The following is a 17,187-nucleotide window of genomic DNA, read 5'->3' as shown; positions in this document are numbered from 1 at the left end:
TCTACTATAACATCTTTAGGAATTTAGGCCGAGTTACTGCTAACAATAGTATTTCCGCAAACCCGTCATTAAAGAACGGATTTTTTTTTTTATGTAGCCCGTTTGCACACGCTTTACAGCATTGACAGCAGATCATGCATAATAGTCACCAAACAAATGCAGTCGGATTAGAAGATCTAACGCTTTCAACATCAAAATGCGTACCAGACTGTACTGCCGATGAATATTACCACATAAACATTTATCGTAATATAGTTAGGTTCAGAGGCATTTTCAAGGCATGGGAAGACCGTGTTATTCTCTTAATGTCATCTAAACTTACCCAGACGCAAACACCGTCGTTTACGATCATTCCAAGAATGCAATGCTGGCTTTATTCGATCAGAGTTCAAATCGTAATGTCACACTTCTTCCATATAAAGAAACAGTCAATTATTATTTCCATGGTTTTGGTTAAATTTTTAACTATAGTGTATTGAATGTACAAGACTCCATCAGAGAGAGGCCATAAAAGTACAAGCACAACGCACCAGCGCGTGCGTGAACGGCGATTCACTGCGAAAACTGGAGTTTAGCAAGTTCAGGCCAAAAAATTGGTTGAATCTGCACACACAAAGCCTCGGAGATCAATGATTGCAATTTCCTTTAGTATCTATCTTTCCCTTACGATGAGCAGTACGCTGTGTGTTCACGGACGGCGGGTTATACATAATCAACGTTTTGAACCAACGCTTTTATCTAGCAACATTCGTCCGATTCTATTTGAGTTCTGCGACCTTCAATACATTCAATATAATTATATGGAACTACGCTACATTTTAATACTGGCAAAGACCAGAAAGACAACGCCTGGGTCGTAGGCCACACACGATTATTCTGGATAAGAGAGCGGTGTAAGGGGGGTACGAATACCGCAATACCGCATCACAATTTACCCAAATACCGAAACCGCAGTTACAAATGGGAAAAAGTTGACGTTGCCAATACTACAAATTCTCCTTTCAAATAGAAATAATACTTTTATGGCAGTGTTTCAAAATCAAGGTCCATCGATGTCAAGCGTACAATAAACATATGATCATCATTACTTGTATACGTTTACGTAAATGATACAACAGGAGTTTTCTAGTATTATGCATCAGTCAATTCCAGCTGCGCCAGCCTCCCCCTGGGCTGACACCCCGGGCATTAGTGTTTTTTTTTTGCCTTGGGTGGAAAATTTCGGGGGTGGGGACTCTTGAACTGACAAATCCCCCAGGGTGGGTCGACACTGCAACATTTTTCATTGATCGCACAGTCGAATAATGCCGTTTTAAGCATTTTAATCAGCGATCTTTTGTTTCAATTAACGTCTTCCTTTGTAATAGCGTTAATATTCTAATGAAGACTTTACGCCGCAACAACATGCACCAGTTTATATATGGTTTTAGTATTGACATAAAACAAGAGCCATAATGGGACAGTCCCATTATGGCTCTTGTATAAAATTATTGACATTAAAATTAATAGAGCGTTGTAACTTTATATGTTATGAATAGTTTTATAAATATGAAAGGATGTTCTTCAAATAATATCAGCAGAATTTTGATTCATAACCAAAAAACGTTGATTCACATCGATAGCTCCGGTTTTCGCTATGTTATTTTGGCTTCATAAGCAATGAAGAAATGTATGCATAAGATCGAGAACATGCCTTTACAATCCTCTTCTATTTAGTTTTGTCCTTGACAGATGAACCAATCTGCTTTTTTTCCTGTAAAACCTTTTGTGTAGTTATATTCTGATAGGAAACCGCGTGCGTGTCATAATCTCGGGAATGGCCCCGTGGTTAACAAATGCCCGACCCCGGGCAGCGCAAAGCAAATGCCCCACCCCCGGGACTGACAAGGTGGGCAAATACCCCGCAGTAGCCCGGGGGGGGGGGGGGCTGGGCGCAGATGGAATTGACTGATGCATTACTTTCACACCGTACTTTTCAAGACGTTGACCAGGGCTGCCTTTGGGAATCGAAGGGCACACAGCACAAACTATACCTTAGGCTCGGACTAATTCTGCCGGCAGAATTTCGAACAGAATAAGCGATTATTGAGGGCAGCATTCTGCCGGCAGAATAAGGCTTTTTCGAGCAGAATTTGAGCAGAATAAGAGATTTGTACGAGAAATGCCGGCATGAGAATAAGCCAATTTACGAACAGAATTCATCCAAGCCTAACTAGCCTTAGTAGCATGGCGGTTTGGGCGCGCTAAATACATGTAATAAAAGCGGGCGTGGGCCAGGAGACTGGTACGGGAGCTGCTTCGCCGCTCAGTCGTGCTCTCGACAAAACCACGCAAAACCGCCATGCTACGCAGGCTAAGCACACACGAATACTAGTACATTCTATATTCCTGCATGCACAACGAGAAGGACGAGTAGTAATTTTCAGACCACACCATCTTCACAGATTATCTTTCGACACTACGCAATTTATAACGACCTCACTATTTGCTGGAATATCTGACTGATCACTTAGTTGACCTTCTGGATCTTTCTCCATTGTTTCGCGAGTGGCACGAAAGTGACTATAAGGTTGGTAAGAAGGTTAACCAAGCCAACTATTCCCTATACTGCGAGCAGTCCCTCTTCAGTCAGTCGAGTCTAAGCTCGGCAGGACTGGAGAGAGCGAATTGGCCGAGAGGGACCTTATTGGCATTATCGGCATTGCGGGAGTAGCCTCAGTTAGAGTGGATTACTGTCCTGAATTATTTGCCTAATAAGAAGGCGTGAAAAAAGCAACGGTCGCGACAGCATAGCAGAAACATCCCCGGCGAAGATCACGGTGGAGTCTAGAGAAGGACTTGATTAAAAACCAGCCGAGTTCGCAATGCCTGGTCTTGTGCGGCCATGAGTAACCCTTCACTTTAATTTCCTATTTTAGCTTCCCTCTGTTAACCGTCGGACGTACAGGCAAAGTCATAGCCCCACCGTGGTACAAGGGGAAGGGGGGTTGATGGACCTCCCCCCCCCCCCCTTGAGTTTTTGAAATATTGCAGTACTTCGAAACGATTTTGCCTTCAGTGGAAAGCTTTTGATCTTCTCTACAAGATGAGGTATATGTTATTGGTGGTGTCGCTGTTGGAGGCCTGTGACGTCACCAAAAAAGTTGGTCGCCATCTTGGATTTTTTCACGAATTAGAAATCGGGTAAAGACAGTAAAAATTAACAACGTTTTGCGCTTAACATGTAAAATAACAGATAAATAATTACTTTGCATCATTTTATTCACAAGCTTTAGTTTTATTCCTGAAAGAAGGTGAAAAAACATGCGTTTCCACTCAAAAATGGCTTGACAATCTGTTACTTATGACGTCATATCTCGTTACCATAGTAACTGACCATCACTAAACTTGTCTCAAAATGCGCGCGAGGAATAAGTGATCAGCAACAGAAAACTTCAGGTTCTGATTTTTTCTCGTCTGGGAAAAAAGAAATCAGAAAAAAAACTTAGGGAGGTGGCACCACTTGGAGCCCATAAACCGGAGCTAGCAACACCCATACTAGGCCTATCAGTCACGGCGTTTTTAGATCTTTTTACGGATCTGTTTATTTTAAGACCCATTTTAGGGCATATTTTTCCTCGAAAATAGAATCTCCACCAAATCTTCGAGCCCCTCGAAGCATATATGATATCAAAAAGAAAACTAAAGCTTATTACAAGGCAGAAAAATGATCATTTTTATGTCTGTAGGTTTTGCAGACTGATTGTCGAATTTAAAAGATATTCAAAATTCGCGCCAAAACCGTTCTAAAAACAAACTAATCCGTGAAAACGCCGTGACGTGAGCGTATGGAAGTTGCTCGCTCTGGGCTATGGACTCCTGTCACCATGCACTCGAACGGAAGAGAAATTTCGTATCTCCGCGCGACCATGCAATATCCTCTATATATCAAATACCTTGAACCATAGTATTTAAAAAAACGGTCCTGATAGCTAAATTTTGCAGGCATCGGTAAATTCTCCGTATCTCAAAGTTCTACTAACTACTAAGTCACTTAAAACAGGGCTTTTAAAAATAATAATACATAATTTGCTCGGCTAAGTGGGTTTTGAATTAGCATTCTGTCTTGACATGAGTTAAAGAAAAAAAATAAATGCAAATTATTCCTTAAAGCAAGGGAACGACACGTATGTAAGCATCGATCAGAGCTTCTTTTATAAGCATGTTTCGGGAAGAATTTCAATTAAAACATTTCAGGCTGTGGCATTTGGTGCGTCGTGACTTCAGTGACTCAAAGGTTTGTATCTCCCGCATTAAAATTTGCAATTTGACTCACTTTCTTTCACACATTTTACAGTTGCATAGATAATTAATCACGCTCCCGGCTCAAATACAAAGTTTTCGTTCTGCTTTGTGTAATTATAAACTTGTTTAAAACCTTGGTTCTCTGTCATGAAAAATCGGTCAAACATATTTGATGAGGGAGGAAGAAGGAGACGGTGCCTATTAACCATGGCCATTAGTATCTTACTGCAGCGAACACACCTATCTAATATGTTCTTCCCTATATTAGTCAATACCTTTATTTGTAGTGCGCTTGAAAACCTACCAATCAATCTATACAAATTCAACACCCACACGTAATGCAGGGGAACATTTTTTCAATAATCTAATGAATTTTTAAAGTTCGATCGTTCACAGTGATTCGAAATTCGAGGAGAGATATAAAATTGTTGTAACTGTTTGGTCATTTGTTCTATTGTTCAATATTATAATCAAGACATTCTTTTACCACAAAAGTAACTAAAGGCTGATTTTATTGAGACATTAGGGACTAGATAGAACTACAGAGTACTGGCCGAGTGGAAAGTTTACTGCCTTGGTTGACTATACCGACCCTGTTTTTGTTCAAATGACGGAGGGATAATCGTGTTAGCAGGGAGTTTTGTCTCGTTTTTTAAAAATTAAGTTTACTCACCTTTTTTTATTTAATGGCCAGAGATATGACGGTCAATTTAGGAAATGAAGCCGTAATGTTGCTGAAATGATTGCTTTTGTTTCTGTAGTGGCTTCCACTACCAGTATTCATTGCCTATCGCCTCATCGTCCTAGTTTACATTTTTGCATGGCTCATCTACAACATTTGCAGGAGAGGAGGTAAACTTTTCATCTACCTGACAAACTGGAATTTTACTCTGCTAAACGTCTATTTTATTGTGGCAACGATTCTGCCCTGTATTGCCTTATTCAAAGACGTGAAAAAGAAACGGGGAAAAGAGACATCCGCGTTGGAGATGGCAGTGGAGTCCAGAGACGAAGTTGATGAACCACTTGTGGGCACACGAGAGAAAGATGCTTTGCAGTGGCAACACAAGTTACTCTGGCTCCTACACACAATCTCATCTACAGGCGGCCTGATTGTGACGGTGGGGTACTGGACGGTGCTCAAGGGCAATGAAAAAGTCGATGCAAACAACATTACAAAGCATCTGCTCAATTCCGTATTCATGGTTATCGACATTTGGCTAAGCTGCATCCCAGTACGTCTGATCCATTGCTTCTATGTCTTTCTGTACTTCATTGTGTATATCCTTTTCTCTGTCATTTACTGGCTATTGGGTGGGACCAACGTTGAAGGGAAGCAATACATCTATGAACCCCTGAATTACAACCACCTCGAACCGAGGATTGGAGGCCTTATGGTCCTTTTTCTGCTCGTGGTTTTACCTTTACTGCATTTGTTTTTCTTTGGGCTTACCAAGTTACGAGATCACCTTTATAAAAAAATCACTGCTAAGGACACATATTATTAGACGTGGTTAAAAGCCATTACACTCGGTCGTGAAATTTTGAGATGGAAGGGATTAACGGTTTGTACCAGAATCTCTCCTTCCTTTTTGAGAAAATTTAGGAACCTCAAGGGGTTTCAATCCTGGGGGGATACTTTAGGGATTTTTGGGTGGGGATGTGCCGCTGGGACCCTGGAACCCTTATCCTCTACTAGAGCTCGTTCAAGTGGATTTTGCTACCCTGTAATAGACTAAACTCGTCCCAAAATCCCCTCCCCCCATCCCAGAGTAGCTGTTTTCCATAAACTACTGAGGTCACAAACACAGTTCAGCCAAAACAAAACCGATTTGATATTTTCATATTTTTGAGTGGCAATTCCCGGTACGGTTTCCCTAGCCTAGACTAAAGTCTTCAACCAATTAATCAGTTTCCTGGAAAATGATACCCTATTCTAGACCTAAACTCTCTGATTTATATACCCTATCCCAGAGTAATCTGCTTGAAAACCATACCCTTCACAGGGGTACATACCTATATAGTCCATGTAGCATCAGGTCAGCGGTTATATTTAGCGCATGCCTACTGGAATAAAGTGTGTTCATTTGCATCCGCCATCTTGAGTGTATGTTGTGTCTTCTCGGAGAACACTTCATGGTGTCAGAAGTGGGATGGAGCACCTGAAACCGCCTGAAGCTTTGATATTGTCTACAGCGACGAATAAAGCCGAAGCATGGCGGCGTTGGAAAATGTCATGGGACCTGTACAAAGTTGCGAGCGGACTCGATCAAAAGGATGAGAAGATTCAAGTCGCTACGTTGCTCCACGTGCTTGGCAAGGAATGTGTGGAAATTTTTTCAAATTTTGTGTGGGATTCCGAGGATGATCGGGATAAAATTGAGGCCGTCGAAGGAAAGTTCAAAGCTCATTGTGCACCACTGACCTCGAGGCACTTCAATCGCTATTTGTTTATCGAACGGAAACAGCAAGACGGAGAGACAGTCGATAAATTCTGTAGCGCATTGAAAACACTAGCTAAGAACAGCGACCTCGGTGATAAAGAAGAATCTTGGATTACATCCATGTTAGTCCTGGGGCTTAAGGATCCGCATTCCAAAGAAAGGTTGATGGAGAGAGAACAGAGTTTAGAGAAAACATTGCAAGCAGCTCGCATCGCAGAAACAAGCAAGCAGCACATGCAGAGCATAAAAGAAGAGGGTAGCAAAGTTGAGAAAGTGGATGTAGTAGACGTCAAAGGGCAGAAGCCTCAATGGGGAATGCCCTGTAGGAGTTGTGGTATTCGACATGCCCGCGATTCATGTCCTGCTGCTGGGCGACGCTGCCACAAGTGCCAGAAAATGAACCATTTTTCAAGGATGTGCCGTACCTCAGATGGACAAAAGAAACAGGTAAACTCTCTTGATGATTGTGACTCTGACTCTGAAGTTATGTTCATTGGAGCAGTCAATGCAGGAGACAAAGACTGGGTTGAAACTGTAAATTTTGGAACTGTTCAAGAAGTCTTTAAACTAGATACTGGGGCCCAGTGCAATGTCTTGCCCAAAGCCGCATATGACAAAATTACAACAACCCCTTTGCAACCTTCCTCGGCAAGATTAGAAAGTTACTCCAAAACTTGTATTAGACCTGTTGGAAAGTGTGAGCTGCCTTGTTGGGTGCGTGGGGAAAGGTATCAAGTATGTTTTCAAGTGGTTGATGGAAATTACATGCCCCTCCTGGGTAGATCATCCTGTGAGAATACGGGCCTAATCCAGCGCATAAATGCCATTGAAAGTGTCAGTATTCTTGATGAGTTCCCTGAAGTATTCCAAGGACTTGGGTGCCTCCCAGGGAAATATCACATTAGTGTGGACCCCTCTGTTCCTCCTGTGGTCCACCCACCCAGACGAGTTCCTCACTCTAAGCGAGTCCCACTGAAGAAAGAGTTAGATCGGATGGAGAATGTTGGCATTGTAGAGAAAGTTCCCTTGAATGAACCTGCCGATTGGGTAAGCAGCCTTGTTTGTGTTGATAAACCGGATGGGTCTATTCGTGTATGCTTAGATCCTAAAGATCTTAATGTTGCCATTAAAAGAGAACACTACCCTTTGCCAGTGGTAGATGACATCACAACTAGTTGTTCAGGAGCCACACTATTCTCAACTTTGGATGCAGAAAAAGCATTCTACCAGATCCAGTTAGACGAAGAGAGTAGCAAGCTCCTGACATTTAATACCCCCTTCGGAAGGTATAGATACCTGAGGATGCCGATGGGAATTAAGTCTGCTCCAGAAGTTTACCAACAAAGAATGGAGCAAGTCTTTGAAGGACTGCCGGGTGTGAAAGTCATCATGGATGACATAATCATACATGGTCGAACTGGGCCGGAACATGATACACGGTTGAGGGCTGTTCTGCAGCGTGCCAAAGATAACAATCTCAGATTGAAGAAGTCAAAGTGCCACATACAACAGGAAGAGGTGAAGTTCCATGGCCACTTGTTCTCCCATGACGGTTTGAAGACAGACCCAGAGAAGGTCAGAGCCATAGTTGAGATGCCAAGGCCAACAGACAAATCTGGTGTACAAAGATTGTTGGGGATGATCAACTATGTCAGTAAATTCATCCCCAACATGTCTGACCTTACTGCACCATTAAGACAGTTACTACACCAAGATGTTGAGTGGCACTGGGAAGAGCAGCAGGAAGCTAGTTTTAAAGCAATCAAGGAATCGCTTGTCTGCGCCCCTATTTTAGGATATTATGATGCAAAGAAATCCCTGACGCTACAAGTTGATGCCAGTTCAACTGGACTGGGTGCAGCATTGATTCAGGAAGACCGACCAATAGCTTATGCCTCAAAGGCACTCACGCCCACTCAAGAAAGGTATGCCCAAATTGAAAAGGAACTTTTGGCAGTAGTATTTGGCTGTGCCAAATTTGCAGAGTACATCGTGGGTCGTGATGTCACCGTTGAATCAGATCATAAGCCTTTGGAGGCAATTATGAAGAAGCCCTTACACGTAGCACCCTTACGGCTGCAACGGATGTTGGTCCAACTCCAGCGCTTTCCAGGAATCAATGTGGTATACAAGCGTGGAGACAGCTTACATTTAGCGGATGCTTTGTCTCGAGCCCATTTGGAAGAACAGCTGACGAATGCTAAGCAATTGGACATAAACTTAGTAGAGGGTGTTATCTCTGACCACCAGTTGGCCCGTTTCGCTGAGGCAACTAAGGAAGATGCGATTTTGTCTGACCTGCAACAAGTTATTTTGTCAGGTTGGCCAGATTCCAAAGGTCACGTCCCACCCAATGCACAGGAGTTTTGGAATTACCGTGATGAATTAACAGTAGCCCAGGGACTGATCGTTAAGGGACAAAAGATTGTTGTACCAAGTAGCTTGAGAGGAGAGATGCTTGAGAAACTGCATGAGGGACACCTGGGTATCAACAAGACAATAGCGAGAGCGCGGGACGTATTGTTCTGGCCCAGGATGAGTGTGGAGATAACCGAGAAGATTAAAAACTGTCCTGTATGTCTAGAAAATCGACCAAGTCAGCAGCCTGAACCATTGAAGTCGCACGAGATTCCACCACTGCCTTGGGCTAAGGTTGGCACAGATATTCTGCACAAGAATGGTCGGAACTACCTCGTTACTGTCGATTATTACTCCAAGTGGCCAGAAATGACTTTACTCCCGTCAATGACAAGCACCGGAGTAATTACAGCTCTTAAATCCCAGTTTGCGAGATATGGAGTCCCTTCAGTTGTCGTTTCTGACAATGGCCCCTGTTACAACTCTGCAGAATTTAGGAAGTTTTCAGAAGACTGGGGTTTTGAACACATCACTTCAAGTCCTGGCTACCCACAATCCAATGGCCAGTCAGAGAGAACCGTCAAGACCGTTAAAGCAATGCTGGAGAAAGCTGGTGACCCATACAAAGCTCTCCTTTCTTACCGAAATACACCCCTGGAGGAAGTTAATCTGTCACCCTCACAAATGCTAATGGGAAGACGTTTGCGAACCTCAATTCCAGTGACTGAGGATTTGTTGAAACCTCAACTCTATGACCCTGAAGATGTCCTCCCTAAGTTAAAAGAAAGGCAGAGAAAGCAGAAGCTGCAGCATGATAGAAAAGCAAAGGAACTGCCCCCTTTGAGGGATGGTGAGGTTGTAAGAGTTAGAGAAGGCAACAAGTGGAAACCTGCTAGAGTTACACAGGTTCTTCCTTCACCCAGATCTTATAAGGTTGAAACAGAGCGTGGAGAGTACCGAAGAAACCGTCGACATTTATTAAGAACTGAAGAGTCTCAGATCCCAGAAATCACCCCTACACCGGAAGTCTCGAATGATGAGGACCTGACAGACACGGAAGTTGAGCCATCCTCTGTTAGAGTGGCCCACGAGAATCCTGTAACACCGCCAACCGGAATGTCTACGGCTACTACCACGCGGTCTGGTCGGACAATTAAGGAACCTCAGAGATTTAAGGACTATGTTAAGTATTAGATACAAAGTAGACACTTTCCAGCTTTTCAGTTAAGCTTTCTGTTTCCAGTTTTCAGGAAAGGACACATTGCTCTTGTTGCAGCATTGTCTCATGTTTCTTTTTTTTGTTTTCTTTCTTTTATTGTTACGGTTTGTTTGTTAAATTCAGTAATTTCAGTTTTCTTTGTTTCTTAAAAAAAAAAGGGGGATGTAGCATCAGGTCAGCGGTTATATTTAGCGCATGCCTACTGGAATAAAGTGTGTTCATTTGCATCCGCCATCTTGAGTGTATGTTGTGTCTTCTCGGAGAACACTTCAGCCCATATATGGCAGTACCCCCACCCCCTTCCGGGGGGAGGGTTTCGTGCCTGCGTCAAAGGTGTGTTCTGATCGAGCATAAGAATGATTGGCAACATTATATCTCTCGCTAGGAGACCTTAAAACCAATGAACCTAGAACCAAATGAATTTGTTTCCCCAAAAGTATATCTTGAGGTTTTCTTGTGCCTTAATTAACTTTTAAAATAAAGGAAATTGGAGAATTAGTGGCAAATTTACATTGTAGGATAAACAAATTGACATTTCTGAAAGAGGATAAACATACCTAGTAACATTCTACGTTTCAAATGAATGTACGCAAAGTTTAAAATTAAAGTTTTAAATAACTCAAGATTAAATTTGGGTATTTAAAAAGATGTATTTTTCCTTATAGTTTTTTGTTGAAGTGCAATGGACGGTCATTCTAAACGTGAAGTGTTTGAAAAATTTTATTATGAATTAGAAAAATGTTATTGCTCGATTTCTTTTTAAAACTGGCCACCAACTGCTCAATACTTGACGAGTTTTAGCTAAATGGTCACGTGGCATAACAAGTGACAAAATATTTATACTTTAAAATGTTAAGGACGATGAGTTCTTTATGTGCGCCAAGTTTTGATTCATTGCCATCATCTATGACGAAGTTATAGCCAATAATTCATTTTCCACAGGTAAACCCCTTAGTCCCAGGTTAAACTACTTGAAACCATCAGTTGCTATGGTGAAGATTTTCGAGTCCTGGAATTTTAGGTAGTGTTTATCTATAGCTTGTTTAGACTTTCCCTTCGTCGAAAATCCAAGGGGTGTGGGGAATATCCTAACCAATTTTATGGCGTTAAGGGTGAGGATGTGTATATATGTTCGGTTTAAAGTAGTAGTTTATATGTAAAAAGAAAAGGAAGCTGATTCTGTGAGAAACTAATAATTTGTGCCATAGACAGAATGAAAACTGAACGGCTTATCACGCGCACTCAAAAGAGACAGGGTGAAGGCAGGGCATGGGATGGGGATTTGACATTTTTCAAAATTCCCTGTCTAATGTCATAGGTGACGAATTACTCCTTAATTTTGGCGCGAAATTTCAGCGTTAATTTGTAATTTCACATGTAATAGGTTATCAAATGGTATACTCGTGAAATTAGGGAATATTTTTACTTGCGTTTTGTCCAAATCCTAATAATTTTCTCGTCTAAAGGTTCGGGAAATTATTAGGATTTGGTAAAGGCTTGGGAAATTATTAGGATTTGGACAAAACGTGCGTGAAATTATTCCCTAATTTCACTCGTCACCAATTGATTACACGTACATATTCTCTGTCCACGGGTAAATCATTCCAGTCAAATGCAGACAAATTTCCCTACCCCGGGCTGCACATTTAATTGTTGTCAAATATCTCAAGGCTAGAACCAAGAAAGGCACTACAAAAATATCTCGAAATATAACTCTACAATACTTATTTGTTAACTTTGCTGCATCACTCAAAGATACATCAGTTTCTGTTAAAATCTGCTACAGCTCCAATTATACGTTAAATCTGTGTTACACTGCGTAGAATTTCACTAAATAGCAAATTCAACAAAGACTCTAGAAGGCAGTCCAGCTAACTGTTTGACAATTACATAATAGGATCATCTATGCAACGTTTTAAAATCGGGAATATCAAATGCTCTGGAGTCTATTGCCATCAATTGCAACTTTATTTCCACGTATGTTTAGGTTTCTAGTGAAAGCAATAACTGACATCTTTTATATTGAAATGCGACAACAGTGTCAAAACATTTTAGTCCCGTGCATTTCAAAACTTAAGCATTAACCTTACACTGATTTCCACGATTTCCAGACCGTACAGCGCATTGAGTGAAGTGGGAAACGTATGATCGGTCAATGATTGGTCTCAGTCTTGTCCGAGTCTGCGGGTTCAAAAATCCCCTCGCCCGGGAGAAGAGGATCAGTCAAATGTCCCACCCAACGGCCAACAAAAACAATCAAATCCCCACCCCATGCCCTGCGCCCCCTCCCCCCCCCCCGGTGCATAAACACAATTGCTCTCCGGTACCCCTCCCAAAACTCTTCAGCTCGAGTGCTGTAACCGAATATAAGGTTCACCTTGCACTTGGATACTAGAATTAGGCACCGATGTACAGGCGTTTTCCCAGGGTTTCGAGGCGCCGGGCCAACAATCCACTGATTTGCGTACCCATAACTGGTCATAACTCACTGCTGAGCATATTTTTGGGAAGGATGTCTGTCAGGGCTAATGAAGAAAATGTGCACACGGTTACAGTGAATAACACACGGTGTATAAATGAAGTACCTAGAGTGAATAACACCATGGCTATGTTATGTTTTACATATAAGAAATAACTTAAAGACGCTTAATATGCACTTTTAAATGCCTTTATTCCCTTAACAATGCCTGTACAAGTTTATAATATGATAATATGTCAACTTAAACGAGCCTGACTGCACATCATCTTGAACGATATCTTCTAATTGTTGCCATAGTGACAGTGTAACATTTTCTTTGCGGTATCTCAGTGTTCAGCGACGGCCTTGAAGCATCTTTTGATGCGAACAAAACAGCACAATTCACCAGCACAAGTAGGGCTGTGCTTCCTGCACATATACAGGAGAAACACGCAGCCTTTCTGCAATGAGATTTTTAAAAGAAAGATATTGAGCGGAGGAAAGATTTAATTTTTACGCACCATCGTTCTGAGTTATGAAAGTTAGTTTTGTCAAACTCCAACCCGTTTTGTTCTCTAAAAAAGTGATTTATCAGCAGTTATTTAGTTAAAAGGACGAGGATGAAACTCAGTCGAATTTTACGCATACAGTTTAAGATATTACGTCCTAAATGTCAGTTATATTGTACATAGACGTTTCAGTGCGTCGTGAGATATGTCACCTTAACTTTCTCTTGAAAAAAAATGCAAATTTAATAACTATTGACAGAGGTATAATAGGTAGAAATAATTCTTTACAGCCTTTTCGTAAGCTTTACTCCTTGATATTACGGTTAAACAATAAAAACAAATACGACGAAAATGGCCTCATGTTTATTTTTGTGTCTTTGCCTACTATGCCGAACGTAATTGATTTTACAAAAACGTCTATTTAGTCAAAGGATGTTGGACTTTTGAATTCAAGATAAGATGCCCGAATATTACTTTAATATTAAATTGATGATTTGAAACATTGAAAAATATCAAGAAGAGAAGGAAGTAGGTCGCCGGAGGGGCTGGGGTGAGGCGCCGGAGAGGCCGGGGTGGGGCGCTGGAGGGATCGGGGTAGGGGACCGGAGGGGCCTGAGTGGGGGACCGGAGGTGCCGGGGTGGGGCGCTGGAAGTGCCCGGGTGTGGGGTTAATTAATAAGAATCACAACAGTCGTAGCAGATAAACTGCGTTATTGTTTTACCTGAAGCGGTGGAAGAGATGGTAGAGGCGTAGGGTGGCTTTTTTTGATGCACTCGAAGAAGTTGTCGATACAAGCCAGTCTTTTGCAAGCGTCATGCCCTGCATTTTTCCAAGATTCCTTTGCTGTTTCAATGCAAGGTTTCTGCCATGAAGAAATATAAATTTAGCAAATGTAACAAATGAATAAGTTAGTAACACAGTCGAGTAATATTCAGTTTATAAAGGCTTGATATGGTCTAAATGAGAGGTATTGCAGTCGCACTCAGATTATACTGAGGTCTGATTCGGTTTAAATGAGAGGTATGAGAAGTAACTCTCAGTCACACTCAGTTTACTGTTCGTTATATTCCACAGTTCCTTTCTCTTTTGTAGGAACCTATAACTGTTTTTAATGGTGATATTGAGTACCAGGGATTGTCAAAAACTGAGTCATTAGATAATGCAATTCATTCTAGAGCTCTGATTGGCTTAACCATCATGGTATATGAGCTATTATACCATGCTCTCAAAATATGGTAATTGCAAGCGTCCGCTCAAAGAAGTCGGGAAGACTTCTCGATATTTTGTGGGTGTTTTCAATAAAAAAAATTATTCCACTCGCACTTGTTATTATGAGATGATTATAGCCAACCCGGCGTTACACGCCTCGTTGGCTATCTACCATCTCATATCCAAAGCGCACTCGTGGAATCATTAATTGTTACTTAGAACTCTTTATATTTACCATCCATTCTGGGGATTTTTCGTGATGATCGTTAGCAGGTATAGTGTCCTCAGGTAGTCCGTTGTCTCTTAGTATCTGTGTCATTCTTTCATCGTGACGCTTGTCCAAAAACTGAAACACGGCTTTGTGAAAAGCCATATGTTCAGCAGTGACATAAGCCGCACAGGCGGTCAGGAGGAGAACAGCTATGAAAGTCTTCATTGTCCCTTCAAGATGGGTGCAATTAACACTGTACTTTCCAGGCAAAAACAGGTCCTTATGTAGCGAAAACATGACAGCTGGTCATTCTTTGCGGCTGCGCCGTAGTATGTGTGTTATTATTGGTTAAAACAAAAGATTCTAAAGAAATCATTTTTGTTTTCAGCCAGCGTTGTTTAAGTATCGTTAGCTTAAACAAACACTCAAAGTGTGAGCAATGCCCAAGATAATGATATTTACACAGATTTACTGACAATAAAATTCGCAAGAAATTCTTGCAATTTGGAGACTAAATTAATACTAGCTAATTTACGGGGTTTTTTTATTTTTTTATTTTTTTATTTTTTCATTTCATGTTTTTTTTTTTAATGTAGGGAACGAGCTTTGTATTTACTGAGTTACACTGCTTGCCTTATCCCCGGGGTATTTTCTTTCCAAAAAATTACTCCCCATTGGTAAAAATGTCAAAGCAGCTGTGCTTGACTATCGTATGCTGAGGTTTATTAACATTACAAGTGTTAATTAAAGAAAACCACGGTTAATGATATTTGCACATACAGAGGGTCAAAATTTTACCTACCATGACTTTAACTTGACCTTAAAGTTAACATTACAAGTGTTAAAGAAAGTAAGTTTCACTTTGCTTGAAAAGTCACAACTGCGATAATATCTACTCGAAAGGTGAAGGTCAAACCAGCAAAACTAACCAGAAACTAACCAGTTGACTTATATTAATTACAGTCTGCTACTAGCTGCATGAGTAATTACTTCAAGTTAATTGCCTAACCGAGTCTTTTCTTTTCGAGAGAATTATCAAAGGGATGAGATTTGAGCCACTTCATTTCAATTAAAAGAGTAGGCAGCTTTTTACCGATGTTTGCTTGAAAGGCCAAATGCGATAATATTTACTAAGGAGGCTAGATCAATGAACCTCAGCTCTTATGTTTACTTAGTAATTAACCCACTAACTTATAAGCATACTTTATTTGCCAAATTTACTGTCGCTTCGAGAGAGTTATCAAACCAAAAGCCAGGAAGACGAGTTTTTAAGCTATTTCTGATTTTATTTTAAAGAAAGCAGGCTTTAACGGTGTTTTCTCATGAGGACAAAAATGCGATAATATTTACTCAGGAGGGCACGTCATTTAACGTACTTTATACAGCTCAAGTGGGGTTTAATTATGATGTTTACAAGATATTGGTATGGGAAATATTTAACCTGAGATCAAGCTCTGGTTTCGTCTCACTCATTGACATTGGCAAACATTGGGCCTGTTATCAGGCGGCACTAAAAGATGCGAGAACAAATTCAGAAATGAAGCACACACATCGTCTGGGGCTATGCCATGCTGTTGACTCTTTTTACCCCCAGTCTGAAGTTAAAATAACTCCGAAATGGGGTTACTTCTACTCCTTACATGGGTTGTTTTTACTCTTTTTGGAGATAATTTAACTCTGATTGGAGTAAAAATTTTAGGTACAGGATAACTTCTTTTTGGGGGTTATTTTAACTCCTCAATATCTGGGGTCACTTTTACTCCTGAAAAAGAGTTCTTTAAACTCCTTTTTGGAGTTAAAATAACTCCCCAAAAAATAACTCCACTGAAAGGAGTTGAATTAGCCCCACTAGAGGAGTTATTATAACTCCTTGAGAATTACTGTGCGGTTTATGTATTTTTGGATACATTTTTTTTAAATCACTTTTTCGCCCAATAGAGGAAACTCCGTTCCGTCCATGAGCCCATTCAAAGTATGAAAAAGGAAAACTAAACATCGTGAAAAAGTCAAAAATGCCATTCTTCAAGTCTTTAATAGATTTGGTAGCCGTGGTTTGCGGGACTTAAATGGTATCCTAAATTCGTGCCAAATGAATATCATTCGTCAGTGAAAACGTCATGGCATGAGTACACGGATCATAAATTACTGAGACCGTCAATTTCCTTTTTTTTGACACTAAATTACAGTTTGCTGACGAAAGCACCACGTGAAGCTTTTTCAGTTAGCACAAAACACAAGCAAGTAGATTAAACACTGAGTAGATCATCATGACCCCAGGGAAAATAAGGTCACAATTTTGACCTCCCGTGCAAATATCGTTAACACTTGTTTGCTTAACGTACAGTACATCCCTCAGAGGTCGTGGAAGGGGTACTCCACCACAGATATGAACTTCCTGTGTCAACATCATTAACCCGCTTCGAAACACATGTATAATCACCGTGGCTTTAATTGAAGGTAATCATCTAGCAAAAGAAAGAGGAAAAACCGTTCG

At 41.0% G+C, this 17,187-nt stretch overlaps 2 protein-coding genes across 2 annotated transcripts; one reads left to right on the top strand and one right to left on the bottom strand.

Annotated features, from left to right (window-relative positions):
* The first annotated feature begins 4,152 nt into the window (after window positions 1-4,152).
* LOC140921562 (protein rolling stone-like) lies at window positions 4,153-5,834 on the top strand. The gene is made up of 2 exons (XM_073371563.1): window positions 4,153-4,276; window positions 5,046-5,834. Exons 1-2 carry the CDS (start codon window positions 4,202-4,204, stop codon window positions 5,790-5,792), a joined length of 822 nt encoding a protein of 273 aa, XP_073227664.1. The 5' UTR covers window positions 4,153-4,201; the 3' UTR covers window positions 5,793-5,834.
* Window positions 5,835-12,963: 7,129 nt separating this feature from the next.
* LOC140921767 (uncharacterized) lies at window positions 12,964-14,922 on the bottom strand. The gene is made up of 3 exons (XM_073371769.1): window positions 14,718-14,922; window positions 13,995-14,135; window positions 12,964-13,224 (listed from the first exon to the last, which is right to left on the bottom strand). Exons 1-3 carry the CDS (start codon window positions 14,916-14,918, stop codon window positions 13,111-13,113), a joined length of 456 nt encoding a protein of 151 aa, XP_073227870.1. The 5' UTR covers window positions 14,919-14,922; the 3' UTR covers window positions 12,964-13,110.
* Between the last annotated feature and the right edge of the window lie 2,265 nt (window positions 14,923-17,187).

This window comes from Porites lutea, chromosome 12 (assembly GCF_958299795.1).
Source record: "Porites lutea chromosome 12, jaPorLute2.1, whole genome shotgun sequence".
Lineage (NCBI taxonomy): Eukaryota > Metazoa > Cnidaria > Anthozoa > Scleractinia > Poritidae > Porites > Porites lutea.
The sequence above is the reverse complement of the archived record's forward strand: the minus strand, read 5'-3'. Positions and strand labels throughout refer to the sequence as shown.

What these genes read in the sequence shown, in the direction of transcription:
- LOC140921767 (XM_073371769.1), bottom strand. Translation starts at nt 14,918, where the DNA reads ATGAAGACTTTCATAGCTGTTCTCCTCCTGACCGCCTGTGCGGCTTAT. An exon ending in AAAAATCCCCAGAATGGATG is followed by an intron (nt 14,136 to 14,717) that starts GTAAATATAAAG and finishes TCTTCATGGCAG; the next exon opens with AAACCTTGCATTGAAACAGC. An exon ending in CATCTCTTCCACCGCTTCAG is followed by an intron (nt 13,225 to 13,994) that starts GTAAAACAATAA and finishes ATCTCATTGCAG; the next exon opens with AAAGGCTGCGTGTTTCTCCT.
- LOC140921562 (XM_073371563.1), top strand. Translation starts at nt 4,202, where the DNA reads ATGTTTCGGGAAGAATTTCAATTAAAACATTTCAGGCTGTGGCATTTG. An exon ending in GTGACTTCAGTGACTCAAAG is followed by an intron (nt 4,277 to 5,045) that starts GTTTGTATCTCC and finishes TTGTTTCTGTAG; the next exon opens with TGGCTTCCACTACCAGTATT.